Source organism: Diplotaxodon limnothrissa, linkage group LG12 (assembly GCF_057381915.1).
Source record: "Diplotaxodon limnothrissa isolate DT_005_m linkage group LG12, D_limnothrissa_male_GT1.1, whole genome shotgun sequence".
Taxonomy (NCBI): domain Eukaryota; kingdom Metazoa; phylum Chordata; class Actinopteri; order Cichliformes; family Cichlidae; genus Diplotaxodon; species Diplotaxodon limnothrissa.
The window spans coordinates 25,043,733-25,059,563 of record NC_140607.1 but is presented as its reverse complement, the minus strand read 5'-3'; the positions used below and the strand labels follow the sequence as shown (position 1 = coordinate 25,059,563).

General features: G+C 39.7%; 2 protein-coding genes across 2 annotated transcripts; one reads left to right on the top strand and one right to left on the bottom strand.

Annotated features, from left to right (window-relative positions):
- Positions 1-273: 273 nt before the first annotated feature.
- mier3b (mesoderm induction early response 1, family member 3 b) lies at positions 274-9,191 on the top strand. Its single transcript, XM_085367371.1, has 13 exons — positions 274-297; positions 1,105-1,129; positions 1,342-1,487; positions 1,651-1,773; positions 1,929-2,052; positions 3,071-3,144; positions 3,269-3,341; positions 3,507-3,655; positions 3,824-3,905; positions 5,704-5,798; positions 5,891-6,018; positions 6,129-6,283; positions 6,375-9,191. Exons 1-13 carry the CDS (start codon positions 289-291, stop codon positions 6,848-6,850), a joined length of 1,659 nt encoding a protein of 552 aa, XP_085223497.1. The 5' UTR covers positions 274-288; the 3' UTR covers positions 6,851-9,191.
- A 1,495-nt stretch (positions 9,192-10,686) lies between these two features.
- Positions 10,687-14,414, bottom strand: elac1 (elaC ribonuclease Z 1). Its single transcript, XM_085368408.1, has 5 exons — positions 14,258-14,414; positions 13,702-13,908; positions 12,447-12,505; positions 11,341-11,551; positions 10,687-11,165 (listed from the first exon to the last, which is right to left on the bottom strand). The coding sequence occupies exons 1-5, from the start codon at positions 14,412-14,414 to the stop codon at positions 10,687-10,689; spliced, it is 1,113 nt and encodes a 370-aa protein (XP_085224534.1).
- Between the last annotated feature and the right edge of the window lie 1,417 nt (positions 14,415-15,831).

Genomic DNA, 15,831 nt, shown 5'->3' with positions numbered 1-15,831 from the left:
CTGGGATGTGCCGGGAATGTTCCAGTAAACCGTCTTTGTGTAAGGCACCGGCCAACGCCATGACACCGATATGTTGTAGGTAGAATGTGTATCGGCAATTTGACTTGTAATCTCAGTTTTTCACATTTTTATACCGTAAATTACCCGTTTATTAGTAATTACCGTTAGTCTGACCAGTAGATGGTTTGAACGGCGTCACGACTCAAGCAGTCACCTGGATCTCTGATTGGCTCAGAGCGCTGATCCGGGTACTGCGCTAGAAGGAGCCCATTAGCTAAAGGTACCAATATGGCGGAGGTAAGAGGGAAAACAGGGGAGAAGCAATCGATGTTAAATCGACATTTTTAAAATTTGTGTGCTGTATTTTTCATTTTTACGTAATCGATTGAAGAAACAATGCTTTTTGCCTTGTGTGTAGCGTGTTTCGTCTCATAATTGTTGTTTTTATTTCTCTTAAATATGCTTAAATGTCTGGACTGATCCTTCACTACGAGGCCTCTGCGCCTTCGCTCTCAGCTGCTTCGGTGAAGCGGCTGTGTAAATTCATACGTAAATTTAACGTTAGCTTGCTGGTTCAAGTAAATTGCAGACCATATAATCTTTATGGTGAATGGAAAAATATTTTTTGATGTTCAGGCTGGAGTAGCGGCACCTACGTTTAAAAGGTTGCTCGACTTTATCGATTGCAGTACCGCGCAAACGAAATTAGTGTTTACATTTTTCGGTGGACAGCGTTAACATTTGGATTTGGAAATAGCTTTCCGGCTAGCTAAGCAGTACTGGATCTGCAATGACATATACAACCGATTATACGAGGGTTTTTTTATTCAGTCCTCTGGGGAAATTTTTTATTCCAGCGTTTAAAAAAACGTATCTTTCCCTGAGTGTGCAGCTCGGCTAGCGTTGTATTAGCCACCTATATCGGGTAACATTAGCGACAATTGCAGTTTTCATGCCCGGCTATTTCCTTGGGTCACACAACGTAAAAATATTTTATTGGTCATCCTGTTTTAATATTTGAGGTTAAAGCCCCCGAGTAATTTATTTTAATTCTAATTTTCTGTCTTGCTCCAATTTATGGTATTTTTTTCCCTTCTTTTCCAGGCTTCCCTAGGGAGTTCAAGTCCAGGTAATACAATTTACTTTTACAATTTACTAATCTATATTAAGGTGTACTTTCAAAACTCTATTTTTACTTTTCACAAATAATAGTAAACAGAAATATCGAGATGAATTTCTGAAAATGTTATGAGTTTGTAATAAAGTAAGGTTTTGCTTATTGCACGATAACAATTTGGTATTTATAATTCTTTTATTTTTCTTTCCATTTTTCTCGTTCAGTTGGCTCTTTATCATCAGAGGACCATGACTTTGATCCAACAGCAGAAATGTTAGTTCATGAGTATGATGATGAGAGGACTCTGGAGGAGGAAGAGTCTCTGGAAGGCGGAACAAATTTCAGATCTGAAATTGCAGATCTGGAAAAGGTATTATAATAAATCAGTAAATCCATATGCCATTCCAAATGTCATATGATAGGTGCAGTGTATAAATTTGTCCAACTTGACCATCTTGTACTTCGTACATGAAAACGGTATAACCCTGTGAAATGGAATTGATACTATTTACCATTCATTTTTCTTTTAACAGGAAGGGAACATGCCTTTAGAGGAACTGTTGGCCATTTATCGCTATGAGGCCTCAGCAGGCTCCAGTATAGACAGCTCCTCTGGAGACCTGACTGATGAGCTCCCCGACATGACTTTGGATAAGGTAAGGAGTTGCTGTTATTTGGTAGTTATACAGTTGCTAAGTAGATTTGTGAGAAGCAATTGGCAATAAATATAGCGTTAATTTGTAAAACAATGCTATATTTGTAACTTATGGTTTTTGTATGGTGTACAATTTATATTCCTTTTACTCACTAGGAGGAAATAGCTAAAGACCTTCTGTCTGGAGATTATGAGGAGGAGACCCAGTCCTCAGCTGATGATCTGACTCCTTCAGTTACCTCCCATGAGGCCACTGATTTCTTCCCAAGAACACTTAGATGTAAGTGATAGATTACTACTTTTAAATTAAAAGTATTTTATGTTTGCAACTGTCAGAATTAAATCTTTTTTAGTGTGTGCAATACAGTGATTAATGTGCTCATTATTTTTTTATATTAATATTATGAGAATACTAAGATGTGTAGTTTGCTAAATTTCAAATTTAGATTTTGGTTGTGAATGCTAAATGTAGTAGCAGTTCCCTTCTTTTTGTCACAGATATTTGGTGCAGCTGACTAGTTTTTAATTATTTTAAAACCTAGTGTGTAATATGTCACACAATAAAACGGTAATTTGACTGTGGATCTTGGTGTTATAAAGGAGGGTCACTTACTGTTGTGCACTGTGAAATATTCACTTCTCCCACTTAGCTGTTGATGAAAAAGTTACTGTTAAGGTTATAAAATTCGACAAGGCTCGTTGTCTAACAAAACATTTAGATAAAGATGTGTTAAGTCTGCAGCTAATGCAGTTATTTGTGTAAGTTAAGCTTAGCTTATCTGTCTCTGACTGCTGTTCTCAAGTCCATTTAAGACTAAATTTAATTTTTAGCATGTCCAAATAGAGCCAGAATCAAAAAAAGTACAAATAGGTTGGATTAGAAAAGTAACTCAAATAAAACCATAATTATAACACTGTAAAATAAAGACAAACAGCTGGGATTTGTTATGCAGTTTGCATAACAAAAATGAATCATTAGCTCAGTCATTTTACTGGAAAAATATTTTTGTCATAAATTTGTTTTTGCAGCTGTGTTACTCAGCCAACTTACCGTGGGTTTGTGGTTTGAAACAGTGTTGGTTCTTTACACATAACTTTACCTAAATTCTTTGGAAAGCTTCAAGTATGTTTGAGGAGATCTTACAACCTTTAGCAGAAAAACTGGAAAAAAAATCTTTTGGGTAAAACATCCGGCTTTGGCATTAAGCAGCTGCCATTTAAATTCAGGGTGTGCTAAAGTATTTAAGATTTACTAATTGTTAAACATTTTTTTTCTTTCTTTTAAAAAACCCCCCCAGCAAACGCTATTTCTGACGGTGATAAAGAGTCAGAGTGTGATGAAGATGGCCCATGCCCAGAGGACTCGAGAAAGGTAAATGATTTGTTTCATTTGGAAACATGGATATAGGATATAGTTTACTCGCCGTTTCATGTTTGTTTCATGTTAAGTCAGGTTGCTTTTGAATTCAGACATGCCCTCTTATGCTTTGTAATAGGAAATAATGGTGGGATTGGAATACCAAGCAGAAGTTCCTTCTTGCCTCTGTCACTACAAAGATGAGGAGAAAGGTGAATACTACTTCTTTTTTTTTTTTTTTGCTTTTTTTTTGCTTTCATCACACGTTCCTAATCTATTCTTTAATGTGGCTGCTTACAGTGTTGTTAACCATTCTATTAAGAATAGGTGATGTACACCTGGTGATTAATTTTAACATCATGTATTTGGTTGTATAGCATATGAAGATGAAGATGAGTTACTGTGGAGTCCAGGTGTATTATCAGAAAACAAGGTTAGAAGTTTCCTGTGTGAAGTATTGTCACGGACGACAGATGAAAAGACGGGGTGTGACAAACCAGGAATGCATGTGCGAGACAATGAGCAGGTCAGTCATGTCTTACTCAGTCCTTTACGTGGTTTGATAAAATGATGAATGTGTTATTAGCAGTGCACCTCAAGAAAGGTATTTTCTCTGACATTCATATCTGTTTAATTGTTTCTGATCAATTTTGGCAAATGCTATAATTTTTACTCTTTCATTCTTTCAATGTAGGCTTTACGTGAGCTTGTAAAATGCAACTACAACACCCGCGAAGCACTAGAAAGATATTGCAACCATGTAAAGTCCTCAAAAGGTAAGCAAGTGATTTCTCATAGGAAATGTCATTGTGATTCGTTTGCACCTCAAGACACTCAAAATGCTTCACATGTAGATTTCACTTTCATTCAAAGTCATTATTGTACATGGGGCCCCCCCTTTTCAGTAATTAGACAAATGAGAATTGATGAACAGTTTCTTGATCATGTGAGGTCGAGCTGATTGCAAGTATTGGACTTGATGGCTGTTCACTGACATCAAAATATGAGAGATGTTAATGCAAATGTAGGACGCCATCATTAGGCTGAAAAACCAAAATAAACCTTTGGGACTAGACAAATTAGATGTCTTTGAAAAAGGAAAACATTGCCGCTCAGCAACACCAAAAGACTACATAAGACAACTAAAGCTTGGATTATAATCTGTTGCGGACACTGACAGCTGGAGGCCTGATGCCTGAGTTCTCGTTCCTGTTATACTTCTTTAAAATCAACTTGAAGTCCGCTGCTTGAGCGCATGCATGGTTGTATTGTCTCAGCAGACAAGTCTGCGCGGTCACAAAAAACAGGTAGGCATGCAAACTCTCACGTTTACTGTCTGATGACGACATTTACAAACCACTAGTTTCACTGAATAATAAGAACGCCTGATTAGGCCTGCCAAGGAATCCTCTAAAGGAGCAGTTTCTTCTGCCTAAAAACATTTAGACAGATGAAACCAAGATGAACTTGTACCATAATGATTGGAAGTGAAAAGTATGGGGAAGGAGAGAAACGACTACCAAATCATGTGTTAAACATGAGGCAATGTTATGGCATGTGTTTATTGATTATGGAGACTGCAACAAGATTTTCTCAAGGCAAAGAAATGGGATATTCTTCACTTGCCAAGCCAGTGACCTGATCTTAAACCAGCGGAGTATCCCTTAAGGACCCATTGTGGTCACTACATTGTGTATTTTTGCCTTCAGTCTGGCCAAGCCACCCGTTTGGGGTTACAAAAACTGAGAGCTGAAGAACGAGTCGAAATAATGTCAATGTGTGACGCAGGACTGAGGATGTAACTGGAGATGGAACAACCCGATATACAGTATTGGTACCGGTCCAATCTTGACCTAAATTACTGGATCGGATATCAGGGAGAAATAAAAAAAAATAAAAAATGAATTAAACATCACAAAAGCACCTCACAAAACTTTTGACATGGCATACACCAGCTCGCGACCATAGCACGTCGGAGCAGTATGTGTCACCTGATAGAGCGGCTGTTGTGTGCGAGACCTGTCGGCGGTCTGGAGTGACTTCACACTAAAAAGCATCGGGAGACTCGCTACATGCTGCCAAACCGGCATTTCATCTCTGAGTAGGCTATCCCAGTGTATTTTTTATTTTTTTTTTGTTATTGTTATCATGCGATCTCTAGTCTAGTGTGTGTTACAATTCGCAAGGTAGCCGCTGTGAGTGTTACGGGCCCTTAACATTTGCTGAAGATGGAGCTGAAGGCAGAAGATCCACAAACAAATAGAAATTGAACACGGCTCCAATGAAAGCATCGCGACAGAAATCAATACATTTGGTATTGTCCACGGGTGCTAGATCTGAGGCAAATTTAAACATTTGTTAAAAATTATTAGTTTGTCCAATTACTTTTGAACCTTTGGAATATGGGAGACTATATAAAAATGCCTGTTATTCCTAAATGGTTGATACTAAGTTTGGAATAATGGACCATTCAGTTGGGATGAATTTTATTGGTGGGACATGTCTTGGTTTCGACATGGCCTGTGGTTACCTTTGCACACCCATTGTTAAAATGGATTCATGGTTTCATTGCAGAAAAATCACCTCCATGGTCTGAAGAGGAATGCAAGAACTTTGAACATGCTCTTCAGATGTATGACAAGAACTTTCACCTCATTCAGAAACACAAAGTAAGTGTGAATTTATGGTTCCCTTTACAAGTGTATGCAAATAAAAATGTATACAAAGTTTTGTAAACTCTGTCCCCCTCCTCTCCTCTCAGGTCACAACAAGAACAGTAGCAGAATGTGTGGCATTTTATTACATGTGGAAAAAGTCAGAGCGCTTTGACTTCTTTGTGCAGCAGAATCGGTTCGGGAAGAAAAAGTTCAGCAACTATCCTGGAGTAACGTAAGTGAAATGAAACGGAGTGTCTGTCTTTATTGCTTTGCTTCAATAAAATGGAAAAAAGTTCACATAATATGGAAGAAACAAACCCAGTGACATTTCTTTGTTTCTAGTGACCTGATGGACAGGCTGGTGGATGAAGCGGAGGGGTTAGCTGTGGACAGTTCCTCCTCCGTGTGTTCAGGTGCTGGTGGTGGTGGAAGGCTGGAAACAACCACAGAACAGCAGCTTAGCCTGCTCAACTCCATCACTGCCAGCGACCTCACGGGTTAGTTACAGACCTTAGTTGTGCAGCGATGGTTTAAAAAAATAAAAATAAATGACTACTTCTTGTTGTTAACTGTTTTGTGTCTTTGCAGCTTTGAGCAACACTGTAGCCACAGTATGCAGTCCTGCAGAGGTTAGCTGCCTGGACTCCTACAGCTTTCCTCCACTGGACAGTCTCCATCGAGGTTCCCTGAACCACGAGGAATCCCTTGGGTTCCCTGCAAATGGTGCAGAACCTGACTGCCTCAATATGCTTGAGGCTGGCTTCTACCACTCAGATCTGGGCCAGCTGGGAGGCGTGTGCGTCAACAAGGACTGTGAGCGGCCCTCCAAGAGACTCAAGATGGCGCTGCCTGACTCCTTTATCAATGACGTATCCGTGGGTAACCTCGGAGTGGACTTTGATGCACGACGGACGACGACGCATCACCACCGAATCACCGGCGCCAAAATGGCAGTATCTGTCACAGACTTTGGGAGCTTGGCTGGGAGCGGTGAGCCCAACGGGTTTCTGGGAGCACATGCACGGCACCACACACAGCACACTGCAGCACTTCAGTCAGAGTGATCTTCCTCATCTTCTTCCCTGTTCTTCCCTTTTAAGATCCCTTTTTTTCCTGCTTGTACATAAGACTGACCTCACTGGAAAATTCAATTTGTTTAAATTCTATTATATATATATATATCTATATATATGTATATGACTATACTTTGTTTTCATTTTTTGTGTAATATGACATCAGTGATGTCTATCATATAGAACTAAAATCTTGATTTCTCTCAAGAGTTTATATAGTCATTTATTTTATTTTTGTTTTGCGGTCTTGAGATGTGTAACGTCCATGTACAGCAGGGCCCAGGGGCTGCAGTAGGAGAGATGTGTCTCTTCCTCCTTCACATCTACACCCACCATCTTCAGAGCTTCAGTACCTTATCCTGCCATTCTTCTAGCTGCCAAAAACTTAGTTTCCCCAGCTCTGGTGTTAGCATTTAGTTGCCTGTATTTGTTGTTTAAGGTGGTACTATTTTTTTTTTTTCTTTATTTTGTTTACAGGTACTTTCCAGTAACCCAACTTGTGCAAATGGTTTTTATATGATTTGAATCTACCTGGATACATAACTGTACGAAGAGCAACACTAGCATGGAGATTAGCTTGGAAACCAGGAAGTGTCGTGGCTTAAGCTGCTAAGGCCATCTTGTTTGGGTTTCTTCTCTTTATGTTCTCTTGTGCTTTGTAGTCTGTCTGCTTATTTACCTTTGTTCAAAGTGGCCAATACTGGAGGTTTTTTTTTTTTTTTTTCTCCTTTTAATAATGCCCATGTAGTCAAACCCAAATGAATGGCCTTGTTTTTTGTTTTTTTTGTTGTTGTTGTTGTTGTTTGTTTTGTTTTTTTCTTTACATTTTAAAATAGGTGATTGAAAAATACCGGCGCAAATTAATATACTGGGAGTCACCTTGTTTTACTGTTGAGTATATAAATATATTTTTAAAATCCTGCTACTTGCTAGAATATCAACGAACCATAACAGCAATATTGCAATGCAAAGATTTCTGGTTGGGTTAATAGCCATTTAAACCTCGACACAGTAAAGTATGTATTTATTGCATATACTTTTCTCATTCTAAAGTTTTATTTCACCCTTTCAGTTCATGCTTTCACTCACGCTACGCTTAGGCAAGTTAAGCTGTGTGTGTGTCCTAATTAAGTGGATATGTTCCTAAATCAAGTAGCGCCTTTTTTTTTCTTTTTTTTTTCCCCCCTAACCTGCTAGCAGTATTATTATTATTATTATTATTATTTTTTTATTTTTTTTATTTTTTTTAAAGCTTCTCTGAGTTTGTATTGAACCTCTGCCTAGCCTGTACTGCCTAGTTATGCCTTTTTGAAATCCGGTTGACAATATTTTGGAGCCTAGTAGCAGAAATGGAGCTGTTTTTCGCTTGACTGAAGTTCATAATTGTGAGTTGTAAAACGTTTAGCAGGTCAGTGTCAGTTGATTGGATGCAGTAGTAGTGTTTACTTAATTTATCTATGCATTGTGCTATGACTATTTAGTTTGTTTCAGGGGTACATCATGTTTGTTGTGTCCATTCATGCCTAATAATCCTTAAGTTTAATCAAGCAGTTCAGTTTCAACGGCCAGCGTCAGAGAGGATAATCACATCTGTGTTTCATGTAAATAATTAGCAAATAGCCTTTAAAAAGTCTATTAACTGACCTCTTACACTTGTGAATCTGTGTTGATAAAAAGGTTTTACTTTGATTCCTTGTCAGAAAGGCAATAATTTGTAGATATGTACAGATATTTTGGGTTTTGCATTTTACTGGTTGACTTGGTGTTTTCATTTCTTTTCTCTCCTTGGAAAGTCACCCAGACACCAGGACACAGCTGAAACCACGCATGCCAGCTGTGCCCTGTTTCAAGTGTACCACTGAAAACGGCTTTACCCGAAGACGTATTGATATTACTCAATGTTGCAATTTTTGCATTCAAAACATGCAGCCATGTGTAAAAGACACTCATGTTTCTTTCCTTAAGAGTTTTTACATGTTGTCGTCGTCTATATTTGTCTCGATGGTAACGGGATGGCTGCTGCTGTAAGTGTGTGGAGAGCTAGTTTCTCTTTTAATGCAATGTGCATAATGCAGTAGGTCCTCCAAGCTCTTCTAGCTTTAGCAGTCCAGTGATATTTATTTCACCTGTGGTTTGTACAAAGACTCAGAAAAACTGTCAGAATGTAAAGGCCATTAAGTAGTAGAAGTAGGTTTTTCACCACCCTGTGAACTCTCGAAAATGTGATATTTTATTGATATCTCTGGTATGAGACTTGTGTGTGCAAGCAAGCACTAAACAAATTTATTTTATATTTTGTATTGTGTTTTGAAGTTTAAAAAAGAAAAAAATATAGCAGTTGTGGTTTTGAAGAAGGAAACAAAGTCCTTTGATGAAAATAAAAACACCTTTGTGAATAAAAACCTACAAAACTTAAAAATGTATATCCAGAAATATAGACAATCAAAAACTTCACTATGAGAAATGTTCAAGAAGCTATCTTTATTGTTTATAAAAATTGTACATAAACATTGAGGTTTTTTTTGTTTTTTTTTTCTTTTGTTAAACATTATTTTGTATTTTATGTTGTACTTTAATACCTTGTGTACAGATCCAGAAATAAAGCTCTGGAAAAGGTTCGAAGATTACTGCTGCATCTTTATCATTACGTTTATTCTTTACATGAGAGCGGCAGTTTAACAAAACTTGAGGCTTAAATTCCTCGTGATATTAAAAAAGAAAGTTTTAGTCATTAGTTTTTGGACCAAGTATTATTTACAGCCCCCCCAAAACCATTCTTTAAACTGACAAAATCTCAGCTCAAGTTCTGCTTACCTGCCTGTTCCATCTGAACCAGCCTAAAATCCTTACAACCACAGGTTGGTAGGGAAAATGTATTGCCTGATTGGTTAGCAAGTGGTTGCTGATTGTTGCTGGGTGAAATTGGTCACAAACCACGTGTTATACCAAAATAAAACTTTGCACTTACTTTGGTCTCTATCAGATTGCTTCAGGTGCCCACAGTTTGCATGGAAGACAGCAACATGTCTGCAAACACTTGTCAACTATTAAGTAGTAAATGAAAACATTTGTCTACAAAATAAAAGCTGTCCAATCAACACAAAGGTGCAACCTTTACTTTGTAGGCAAAGCACTAAAAAGTACTATTCCTAGTCACACTAGGGAAAACTGGCTAGAGATTGAATAATGAACAACATTATTGGGACTGCGTGCAATAAACTTGCTGTCTTTTTCTTTTAAAATTGTTCCTTCCTTGATATAAGATCAGGTTTGCAACCACTCACTGCCTGATTGTAATTCATTGATTAATTAACTGTTAAAAATCTGCAAAATAGCTACAGAAATTCTCAACAGCTACTTATATTCAGCCAGAACCTTACAGAGACATTCCTCCACAACCAGTGATATAGTTGCTGGAGGACAGTGATTTAACTGCAACGTGACATTGGCACTCAGCAATTTTGCTTTTAGGAACCAGAATATAAGACTTGAATAAAGAAAATTAATCAAGCCTGAGATGAAGCATATTGGCCACTGCAAAAACTGCCATTGCCAAGCTCAGGTTCAGAGCCAACATGTATTACAGGTAATAAAATTCCCTAAAATAGAAAAATAGTTAATGATAATATAGATTATCAACGTAGATTGCAAACAAGAGGACCTTGAGCTTGACTTTTTTGTCAGTTCACTAATTTGTCTTTTAATAAAATAAAAACAAGTTAGACAAAGAGCAGACAATTTCACCTTACATCATAAAATATACAGACAATTCCTCTGCTTTTAGCCAAAAACACTACCAGCTTTATACTCACTAAACCAGCTGCTTATTATCTTGATCTTCTGAGAGAGATCTGTAGAGTGAGAAAGTCCTCTGCCAGAATCACATCTACCCCAGTGTCCTGCAAAGCCTCTTCAGCCTGTCTCTTTAACTCTGAAACATGGTCTTCATCTCCTTCCTTCACCATGGCGCTGGGTTTGTACCGCTGACTGAAGTGATTTAGCACCAGCCTCCGTGCACAGCAAGCCCGTGCTACTGCCGCTGCCATCTCAGGTGTGCTGTGCCCATGGTCCACTGCTTTCTCTCGGTGCTCGTTCCCAAGGGTGGCCTCATGAACCAGAATGTCCGCTCCGCTGCACAACCTCTGCGGCCCTTCCCCAAGCACCGAGCTACAGTCCCCTAAAATGCAGACTTTCCTCCCAGGAATAGCTTCTTCTAGCACCTCACTAGGCTGCACCACACGCCCGCTTTCAAGAGTTACTGACTCCCCAGCTTTGAGGCGCCCATAGAGAGGGCCTGGTTTCAGGCCTGTAGGATACAAAATGAGACCAGCTGCAAGGGTTGCTTTTCTGAAATTGTTTCTTGCATTAATAAATAATTGGTGACGACAGTTATTTCCATCTACTTTATATGCAGGGAATTTATATTTTTAATATTACACAAATAATGAAGAGATATTAAAAGAACAGAAAATGCCTCTCACCTAGTTCCTTCAGCAGTTCTGTTTTCAACCTTCCAGGTCGATCTCGCTCCTGAATGCAAAAACCAAAGGAAGGGATGCGGTGAAACAACCTGAAGGCTTTGACCGCAAACTTCTGGTCTTCAAAGAGAAGATAAGTGTCACTGGAGACATCCAAGGAGATTGTTCTGCCTGGTTGCTCCTGAGGATGGAGAGGACCGCACTCTGCTGCCATCTGGGGAGACAAGAGAGGTGCTAGTATTCGTCAGAAAAAAACAGCATACAAGTGGACAAAATACAAAATGTAAATGCTCAGGTGGAAACTGCCATAACTGGTGAGCTGAGGAGATATGCTCAAACATGTACCAGCGCAAGTCAAAGGAGGCATATCAGCAACAATTTGCACACTGATGTCTTTTAAATAAACAACTAAACTATCATGCATAGTAATAAAAAAAACAAACAGAAAAAAGCTACAATTTAAAGATGACCCTAAACACATCACACACAGGGAAGTGATCATGTAAAGAGGAAAGCTGTGAAGATGCACTTTCTCTGGAGGAAGAGTATGACTGTCCTGCATGACAGAAAATCATATATATTTTTATAAAAACATAAATGAAATGATGAACCCACAAAAAGAGAATTTTTTTTAATCTTTTTGGCAAACATAGACTTTTTCATACCTCTTCAAAGTCTTTTTTAGGGCTAAGATCAACTTTTAAAGTAAAAGTTGGAATTAGGTTTAGATTGAGGGTTTAGCACACAGTTAAACCTAGGGGTAAGAATCTTAAGAAGGTATTACTGTCAGTGAATGTCCTCACAAATATAACACTTACACTCTGTCAGATCAACACGATTGGTGTAGCTAGTGGTGTATTTAAGTCTGTATTAAAATGTTGTGATGAGCAGTACTGAAAGCTGCACTGAGGTCTAGCAGGACAAGGACAAATACAAGACCACTGATAGAGGCCATAAGATCACTAGGAACTTTCACTACATCTTTATCATTTTCTAAATAGAAAATATGAATTCCAGATTTCATCATTTAGTAAAAACAGGGACTGACAGCAGGGAGAGGTGATATTCTACAACACAGGAACATCAAAACAACAAAATCAACGACTTACCTCTGGGTTAAGTTTTCCTTCTTCTGGGCTCTGGTCAGGTGTGGGCTCCAATTCATGCACTAAAAACCAAGAGAAAAGATGTGAACTATTATATCTTTAACCAGGATATAACTTAGGTATAACTTGAATTATTTGATCAGTGTTCATCAAGCAGCATATCTGAGCCATCTACTAGGTTTCTTAAAGATTCTTTTTTAAAATGATGCAGCTGCATTAAAAAAAAACAGCAGCAAATTATAAATAGCCCAGGGAACAAGATTCAGACTCAGAGAAACTAGTAAACAGAGCATCCACAACAAGCTACACCGTCTGCTTGTTCTTAAACCCCTGTATTGAATGCTTTCAATCTTGTATCAATACACCAATCAGGTATAACATTATGACCACGTGCAAGGGAAGTCAATAACACTGACTAACCCATCATGCCACATGGTAATCAGCGGGATATATTAAGGAACAGCTGAACATTTTGTCTTCAAAGTTGATGTGTTAATCGCAGGAGAAATGGGCAAGTGTAAGGATTTGAGTGAGTTTGGGAGCCAAACTGTGATGGCTAGATGACTAGGTCAGACCATCTCCAAAACTGTAGCTCCAGTGGAGCGTTCCTGGTCTGCATTTGTCAGTTTCTATTAAAAGTGCTCCAAGTAAGGAACAGTGGTGAACCAGCATATGGGTCATGGGTGGTCAAGGCTCACTGATGCACGTGGGGAGCAAAGGCTGTGTATAGGGCTGCATAGCTGCAGACCAGTCAGGGTGCCCATGCTGACCCCAGTCCACTGCCAAAAGCGCCAACAATAGGAATCTGAGCATCAGAACTGGACCACCGAAGTTGGCCTGGTGTGATGAATCATATGTTCTTTGACATCATGTGGATGGCTGGGGGGGTGTATGAAAAAACCTGGGAAACACCCATATAGCTTCTGTATTGAGCTTCCAGTTCATGGAAATGGTATTCCCTGCTGGCTGTGGCCTCTTTTAGCAGGATAATATGCACTGCACACTTGATGTGTTGACTTGGTTTCCAAATTCTTCAGATCTCAATCCAATTGAATCTGATCCATGGATGCCCACTTCGCAAGTTACGGACTTAAACGATCTGTTACTAACACCTTGACGCCACCACAGCACACCTTCAGTGGTCTAGGGGAGTCTGTGCCACGATGGGTCAGGGCTGTTTTGGCAGCAGAACCGGGGCAAACGTCAGGCAGGTGGTCATAATGTTGGGCCTGATCAATTTATCAGGCCTTGGACCTGCCTGCGTAAGGGAAGAGCAGCTGTGATCCAGTGATGCCAAGAGTGACTCTGAGAAAGTGTCTGAGACCCCGTGGCCCATAGATGTCCACACAGTTCAGGTCCTGCTGAGATTCAGGGCTGGTGTTGAGACTCACAGTGCAGAGGAGACCAGGTAAACCGAACAGGTGATCTCCATGCAAGTGGGAGATGAAAACCTTGGTGATTCGCCCTGTGTGAAAAGCACATCACATTTTTACACCTTCATATCAAGTCGGGCATTTTGCTGTAAACTGAATTAAACTATATGCACTTAAAACAGGTTCATGTCAAGATGGAGATGAGGAATTTTTTTTCTTTTCCTAAACAACACTGTGCACTGTTTTGTCTGTTTCATATTTATGAGCACTTATAAAAGGAAGTCTTAATTAGCCTACAAACAAATGATTTGGGGTATGGAAAGGCATGAACAGATTTGTTTCAATGACAGGAAGTTTATTCAGGGGAAAACTTTTTTTTATTTTTCCAGAAATATTTAAAGGACAGACAGACTGTGTGTGTGAGGATCTGAAGTGGCACACCGGCTCTGAGCTGGCTCTTCATTAGCTGGATCTGGGTTCCCTCTCCGCAGTCAAACAGCCAGCACTCCCCGTCCGTCCGCAGCACCAGAGCCGAGGCACCGCGGTGAGGGGACGGGTACGCCGAGCCCGTCCCGAGGAAAGTCAAATCCATGGTCATCCTCCCGGAGTTACAGAAAACTGTTTTTTACTATCTGCCACACAGTAGCAAGCATGCCATGTCAATGAAAATACTGTCGCCCGCTGATGACGTAGGATGCGTGACGTGTCCGGTTAGGTACGATTGGTCGTAATTTTAAGATCACATATCAAAGACGATGTTATATTCCCTCTGTATCCTATTGGGGAAACTGCGGGGAGAAATTGAACTGGGTAAAAATATGACCTCTTCCACAAAATTTCTTAATTCTTATTAAGTTAAAAAAGTTTCTTTTATCCAACCAAACACTTCCTTCTGAAATATAAAGCTTATGTAGATATCTCCTACTCTTTCTGTAAGCTTATCCGTGGACATGTATTCATTTTTTTATTTTTTGAAAATGTACCCATTCACAGAACCTTCGGAAAGACATTGCGGCTCTGATCTATTAATGTCCAACCTGATTTTCTGCTGTTTGTTTGTTTTTGTTTTGATTTTGGTTGGAATCACAGAGCTCAATGTGAAAGACTCATCTGTTGTATTTTTTATCAGTCTGATTTTGTTTCATGCAAAATTGCTATATCTATAAAAGCAAAACAATGAATGGGAAACCGCTTTTTGACCTCTTTGTAAAGGATCTGTCCGGTAAATGGTGCAGAGAGTGTTCAGTGTCCTCCTTTCCACCACAGCTTCAGAAGTGTCCATTTTGCAGTGAATCACAGAGCCACCCTTCCTGATCACTGTATTTAGTCTATTGTTTACCGTGTTACCAGCTCCAACCCACCTCCAGCAGACCACAGCAGTGTGCTGGGCCCACCACGACTGAGTGATAAGAGTATCACCATCATTTCTGCAGCTTACTTCTCACCCCCTTTTGGTATACAGCCTCTGTATCGGTTTTCCAGTTCAGCTTGTCAGTATGGATGCCCATGTACCTGTACTTCTTCAAAACAAAGGACGTCACAGCCTCGGGCCTGATGCTGTCAGGGCCAGCAGCCTTGCTTTGGTTCTCAGGCTGTCTCCTAATCTGGCCAGAAGTCACACTCAAACAGAAGGTGTTTAACCGATGTGGGGGTGTTATCTACAGAATTCACTTGAAGAAGTGCAGCGTGGAGGCCAGTGTGTGGTAGAGAAGGCAGTAGAAAGCTGTGAACTAAAGAATCTGTGTAGCTCTTTGCTCTCTCCATAGAGTGCTCACTGGCTGGCTGTCACCTTAAACCCAGAGATCTTCTTTCCACACCACACATCACTTATGTTGTTCGGCTTGAGCTCAGCCTCCAGCTTCCTCCTGTAGGAGTCCTTGCAGTTCCTCAGCTTCCCCCTTAGGTCGGGCTGCACTCTCCTCAGTTCTCCTCTTTCAGCTTTCTTCTTTTTATTAAGCAGTTAAGATCAGTAGTGATCCAAGTCTTATTGTTCTCAAAGCAGCATGCAGTCCTGG